The 6,828-nt window shown below is 37.2% G+C and overlaps 1 protein-coding gene and 1 non-coding gene across 2 annotated transcripts; one reads left to right on the top strand and one right to left on the bottom strand.

The window, feature by feature from the left end:
- Window positions 1-825: 825 nt before the first annotated feature.
- Window positions 826-1,773, bottom strand: LOC126015514 (olfactory receptor 10T2). The gene has a single exon (XM_049778052.1). It carries the CDS (start codon window positions 1,771-1,773, stop codon window positions 826-828), a length of 948 nt encoding a protein of 315 aa, XP_049634009.1.
- Window positions 1,774-4,887: 3,114 nt separating this feature from the next.
- LOC126017208 (U1 spliceosomal RNA) lies at window positions 4,888-5,051 on the top strand. The gene has a single exon (XR_007498850.1). It is a non-coding gene; the product is annotated as a U1 spliceosomal RNA (small nuclear RNA).
- The last annotated feature ends 1,777 nt before the right edge of the window (window positions 5,052-6,828 follow it).

Below are 6,828 nucleotides of genomic sequence, written 5' to 3'. Positions count from 1 at the left end.
AGGGATTACTCCTGGCTCTACACCCAGAAATCACTCCTGGCAGGCTCAGGAGACCATATGCGATGCCGGGATTCAAACCACCATCCTTCTTCATGCAAGGCTAACTCTCCAGCCCCAACCACCAAAGATTTTTTTTAAATGAGTGCAGGCACTTTCTTACTCCCTGCATTGTCCTACTTCCAGGATATCTAGCACTGAGAACACACCCAGAAAAGCTGTAGTATTAGTAATAGAGTTTTGAATTACTGGACCTGAAGGGCAGGGACAATTTTATTCATTTGATGCTGTCATATCCATAGGCACATACAAATTTAGATCTCAATGTGTAGCTGAGGTCCCTTAATGTTCATAAACAAATAAAATAACAAAATGCTTAGCTAGCACGAGAGTTTACTAAGCCTGACATTGCCTTAATTACTTCATTAGAGATAAAATAATTTTCGCAAATTTGTATCTGCACTTCTTTTTTAAATTTTTTTTACTTTCTCTTTATTTCTGTTTGTTTTCATAATTTCACTCTCATATTTCTTATATGAAAACAAATATATCACAGTCAACTATATCAACTATGTGATGCGTATTTTTAAACAACATAAATAAAAATAATAAAAATTGATGTGATTTTCTAAAACAGTTACAGTCATCTATGTAATATATATAATCTTTAAATAAAATAAATAAAAGTAATAGAGATTAATCAGTGCTTTTCTGGAAGAAAGAAATGAGGTAGTCTGTGGGCTTATTGTCCACACTGTATCTGGACATAGAAAGAGAGAACATTTGCATTTTTCTTGGTTTCCCTTGAAGGAGGGGGCTACAGTTCTCTTAATTCTCCTTGGTAGCCACAGGCATTCTCAGAAGTCTCCTTAGAGCAGTCTTTACCTCCTGGTTCCTCAGACTGTAGACCAATGGGTTAAGTAGGGGAGTGACCACAGTGTATGTCACTGCCACCAACTGATCCTTGTCTGACGCTGACTTAGATTTGGGTCGGAGGTAAACAATAGAGGCACAGCCATAATGGACAAAGACCACTGTGAGGTGAGAAGCACAGGTGGCAAAGGCTTTTCTTTTGCCTTCAGCTGAGGGTATCTTAATGATGGTGTTCCCAATAAAGCCATAGGAAATGAGAATTAGCACAAATGGCACCATGATGACCAGGATGCTGAGGCTGAAGAGAACTAGCTCCTTTACATGGGTGTCTGTGCAGGCCAGCTTGATGACAGGTGCCATGTCGCAGAAATAGTGGTTGACCCTATTGGGGCCACAGAAAGGCATCTCACAGATGAGGTTAGTGGCCACCAAAGCAATTAAGAAGCCGGTTACTGTTGATAGAGAAACCAACCCCAAGCCCAGAGACTTGCTCATAATGAGTGTGTAACGCAGTGGGTGGCAAATTGCCACATAGCGATCATAGCCCATTACAGCAATAAGGAAGCAGTTGGTACAGGCAAAGCCAAGGAAGAAAAAGAGTTGTGTAGCACAGGCCATGAAGGATATGATCTTGGTGGCTGAGAGCAGGTGCACCAGCAGCTGAGGGATGATGACAAAGGTGTAACAGGACTCAGAAAAGGAAAGGATAAAAAGGAACCCATACATGGGTGTGTGCAGAGTGTGACTGAAGCAGATGACTGCCATTATGGTTGCATTGGCCACCAGGATTGTCAAGTACAGGAGGAGAAAGAGGACAAAAAGCAGCAGCTGAAGCTCCTTCAGGTTGGAGAAGCCCACCAAAATGAAGTGGGTAACCACAGAGGTTCCATTGAAACTCTGCATCTGGGCAGTCTCCTATGAGGGTCAGAGGAACATAATGAAAATAATGACTGTAATAAGAAAAGTTTATTCACCTTCCATTTAATGTTATCCTTTGAGACCCATTACCTTGAGATACCTTTCATTTTAAATCTACTTATAGTTAGTTATTCCTTTTAACTATTTTATAGCTTATCATAGGTCAATTATAATAAAAGCACAATAAATTATGTTATCTAAATATATAAAAGGTTTAAAGAAATAGCTACTTGATATTTACAAAAACTATATAAGGACCAATACAATTCTCTCAATATAAGACTAGAGGGAATTTTGTTCTTTGTATGCTTTTCTATTATAATAAGCAAACTTTAATTCAGTGATCTTAAATGTACTTTATTTTGATGCAGTTAATGCAATCTGATTCTTTTTAGAATGTCCCAAAATAAACAAGAATAGTCTGCTGCTTCCAAAAATGATGCTAACAATTTTTCAAAAAAAATATTCACACATCAGACTTATTCACACATCATACCATTTATCTTGCCTGTTGGTGAAGATGTTCCTGGAATGTCTGGTATCAATATCTGCCTTCTGATTATTGGCGCCCTTGTTAGCGGCTGCTTGATTGGAGGGAAGTAGGGAAAGATTTATTAGGTGCTCAAAGACAAGCAGGGACATACAGATGATCAAAGAAAATATTATTTTTGAGCTCCTGGATGAGAATAGGATGATAATCTGCAAATCATTGTCCAACATCAAATGGGAGGGAGAGGGTTCAATATGGAAGTTGGATGGGAAACGGAGTAACATTATGAGTAAGGTACTTTAATTAATTCTTGAATGGGACCTTATATGGCTTTTCTATTTAGAGACAGAATGACTACATAATTCCTTCTGATCTTTCTTAGGATATAGACCATCTCTTCAATACTGTTACCACATCACACCCTTGGGCAATTTTATGCCATTGCATAGTTCAATTAACATAGATGTGAAAAACCTCTTAAAAGAAAATTTTATGTGGACAAGATTTAAACATTTAATTTAATTTCGTTACTTAATTTTTTGGGGGGAAACTTGAATCACATCCAGTGGCTCTCAGGGGTTAACTGTGGCTCTACATTTAGAAATCGCCTCTGGCAGACTCAGTGATCATATGGGACGCTGAGAGTCAAACCCAGGTTGGCTGAATGAATGGCAAGTGCACTACCCACTGTACTATCTCTCTGCCTGCCCCATTCCTTTTAGGTTTTTTTGCACTCACACCCCACATCCCCCACCAGCAGTTCTCAGAGGGCCCAGGGGTCAGTCTGGAGATACTTAGCCAAACAGATTGGGGTATTCAGTGCTAGGGCTCAACAATATTGTGCTGCTCAGGACAAGATAGAATGGGAAGCAACAAGGCTAAGTAGTACTCAAAAAGCCGTCAAGTGCCAGAATTAAACTCATATCCTTGTACTCTCAAGGGATGATTCCATATTCCTGAACTATGCTTCTATCCTCAGGTTTCCCTTAATTTTACATAGTAACATTTTATCTGTACTTTTATTTAGAAGGTTTATATCATTTAAAGTAATAGTTTTGTTGTACATATTTAAAACAACATAATGACTAATTAATAATAAAATAACATATAATATAGTCATTTTATGCTCAGAATTTAAGAATTTAAGATAAACAGATGGTAATACATCATTCAATGTGCATACCTCGCAATATCCTGAAGATCCTATCTCTTAGAACAATGCTGCCTGGGGGTGGGCTGCACCCAAATTTTTCTAAAATTATCTACTGGCCAGAATTTAGGATGCATAAAATACTCCATGAAGAAATACAACAAATGCTGGAGTAGTTTAATTCTCCTTTAGTTCAAAATATTTTATGCACTATAAGTTTTCTATAATGTTTTGCTCTTCTATAATTCATATAATTATTATCTTTTTATTATTCTCAAAATCATCTTAAGAAAGATAAATGTGAGCTGGAGTTATAGTAGAGCAGGTAGGGTGCTTGCTTTGCATGTGGTCAAGATGAGTTTTGTTTCTGGCCTCCTGAATAGTCCCCTGAGCCCACTAAGATAGATCTTTGGGCACAGAGTCAGGAAAAACTTTGAGCATTGCTGAATGTGACTCCAAAACAAAATTAAAGCTATAAAAACTAATCTTATGGGCCCGGAGAGATAGCACAGCGAGCGGCGTTTGCCTTGCAAGCAGCCGATCCAGGACCTAAGGTGGTTGGTTCAAATTCTGGTGTCCCATATGGTCCCCCGTGCCTGCCAGGAGCTGTTTCTGAGCAGACAGCCAGGAGTAACCCCTGAGCACTGCCGGATGTGACCCAAAAACTAAAAAAAAAAAAAAAAAAAAAAAAAAACCAACAAAAAACTAATCTTATTTACCTCTACTTAGTTCTATTGCTTGATTTCTCAACATTTCAATTTTATAGAAGATATGATGTGCATGCATATGCCTTTCTCTGTGTGTAAATGTACACTCAACTAGAATGGAAACTTTTTTCATGTTAAGAAAAAGCAAATCAAGTTCTATCAGTAGAGCAGTCTTCTCTACTATGCAAATGCTTTCAAATGTGAAGTCTTTGGTAAAAGAGGAGAGAAACTGTATTCACTCACCCTTCTACCCATGTGGTTGAGGGAGCTGACATGAAATTTCCAGGGGCATGCCACTCTCTTCTAGGAGTTTTGAATGTGAGAAGAGGCAGAAGCATGAGGCCACTTGTACAGACAGTGGCATTTGGTCTTAAAGAATAAATGATTGGGCAGAAATACACCAAACACCAACGAAGAGTTTGAATGCTGAGTTCTCCAAAAGCCTTTTTATCTTAAACAGAAATGGTCTGTATTCACGTGTAGATTCAGATAATGTAATTAGGATAGAAGGTTGCTAAGTCTCCTGGGGTTCTCAAGACGAGGTCCCTTGGAGACAGGAGAGTTAAAGCCCAACGGCAAGTAAATGACTAAACTTGGAAAAAATATATTCTTTGATACAAAAAGTGAAAGTTCAAATGGTAAAATACTTCCTATCTTTGTTGAACAGTAACAATGGTGAATAGCTTTTAGCTGAGCATAGTTATTTTCATACAAAATGGTTACCAAACACAGATATCAAGAGAAACTAAGGCATACTTACCTGGCAAGGGAGATACCATGATCACGAAGGTGGTTTCCCCAAGGCGAGGCTCACCCATTGCACTCTGGGTATGCTGACCCCTGCGATTTCCCCAAATGTGGGAAACTCGACTGCATAATATGTGGTAGTGGGGGACTGCGTTCGTGCTCTCCCCTGAAAGAAAAAAAAGAGAGAAACTAAAGTTTGCAATTAGATATTTACCTGAAGACTGATTTCACAAAGTATCAGGAAGAGGGAGGGAATAGAAAGTATAGTGTTGGCTGGCACTGTTAGGGGCTACCAGGGGTTTATAACACCTGAAACATCTGTATCCTTAGTTCTTTGTGGATTCATAGCCAGGAGGGACTTAATCAGTATGCTACACCAAAAACTTTAATTTAGAGGGGGTAGTGATAAATCCCATCTTCTTTTCCCCAAGGATTGCTTTAGCTATTCATGAGCATTTATTGTTCTAAATGTATTTCAAGAGGGTTTGATCCACTTATTTGAAGAATGTCATGGATATCCTTAGAGTAATTGCATTAAATCTGTACAATGCTTTGGGAAGTATTGCTTATTTAATTATATTAATCCTCCCAATCCATGAACATGGTAAATGTTTTCATTTCCTCTATCCTCATTTGTTTCTTGAAGAAGTGTTTTGTAATTTTTTTCTTTGTATAGGTTGTTCACATCTTTAGTTAAGTTGACTCTATGGTATTTGACTTTTTGAGGCACAATGTAAATAGGATTGTTTTTGTAATGTCTCATTATTTGTATAACAAAATTACATAGATTTTGAGTGTTAATTTTGTAACCTGAACTTTATTATAAAATCTGTTTTTTCTAAAAGCTTGTTGGTAGAATCTTTAGGATTTTCTAAATATAGTATCATGTCATCTGCTAACAGTGAGAGCTTAACTTCTTCCTTTTCTACCTGGATGCCCTTGATATCTTTTTTTTTTTTTTGGTCTGATTGCTATGACAAATACTTCCATTACTATGTTGAATATAAGTGGCAAGAGGGGGAAATATTATCTTGTGCCAAATCTTAGAGGAAAAGCTTTTGTTTTTTTCCCATTGAGTATAATATTTGCTATGGGCTTGTGGTAAATGGTCTTGACCATATTAAGAAAAATTCCTTTAATTCCCATAATGTTGAGAGTTTATAACACGAATGAGTGTTGGACCTTGTCAAACGCTTTATTGAAATGATAAGATGATTTTTTTTACCTATCATTATATGGTGTATGACATAGATTGACTTGCATATATTAAACCACCCTTGCATCTCTGGAATGACCCACTTGGTCATAGTGTCAACCTTATTGATGAGACATTGAATCCTATTTGCTAGGATTTTTGTTGAGGATCTTTGTATCTGTGCTTATTAAGGCTATTGACCTATAGTTCTCTCTTTTGGCAGCTCTGTCGTCTTTTGGTATCAGGATGATGATGGCTTCATAGAAACAATTTGAGAGTGTTTCTGTTTCATCAGTTTTCTGGAAGATCCTGAAAAGTATTGGCAGTAGGACCTCTTGAGAGGTTTGAAAAAATTGTTAGTGAATCCATCTGGGCCTGGACTTTTGTTTTTGAGAAGCTTTCTGACTACCATTTCAATTTTCCCTATAGTGATAAGTCTGTTCAGATATTCCAGACCATTTTGATTAAATCTTGGGAGGTTATAGGAGTCCAAGAATTTATCTATTTCTTGCAGATTCTTCTGTTTTGTGGCCAAAAGTTTCTCAAAGTAATCTCTGATTACCTTTTGAATATCTTCAGTATCCTCCCCCTTTTCATTACATTTACAGCAGATTTTATTTCTAATTTATTTTCTAATTTAGTTAATTAAGTTTCTCTCTTTGAGTCTTGCTAGTGCTTTATCAATATTGTTAAATTCTTCAAAGAACAAATTCTTGATTTCATTGATCTTTGAATTTTTTTTTGATTTCCA

This window comes from Suncus etruscus, chromosome 8, assembly GCF_024139225.1.
Source record: "Suncus etruscus isolate mSunEtr1 chromosome 8, mSunEtr1.pri.cur, whole genome shotgun sequence".
Taxonomy (NCBI): Eukaryota; Metazoa; Chordata; class Mammalia; order Eulipotyphla; family Soricidae; genus Suncus; species Suncus etruscus.
Note: the sequence above shows the minus strand (reverse complement) of the source record. Positions and strands in the feature narration are given on the sequence as shown.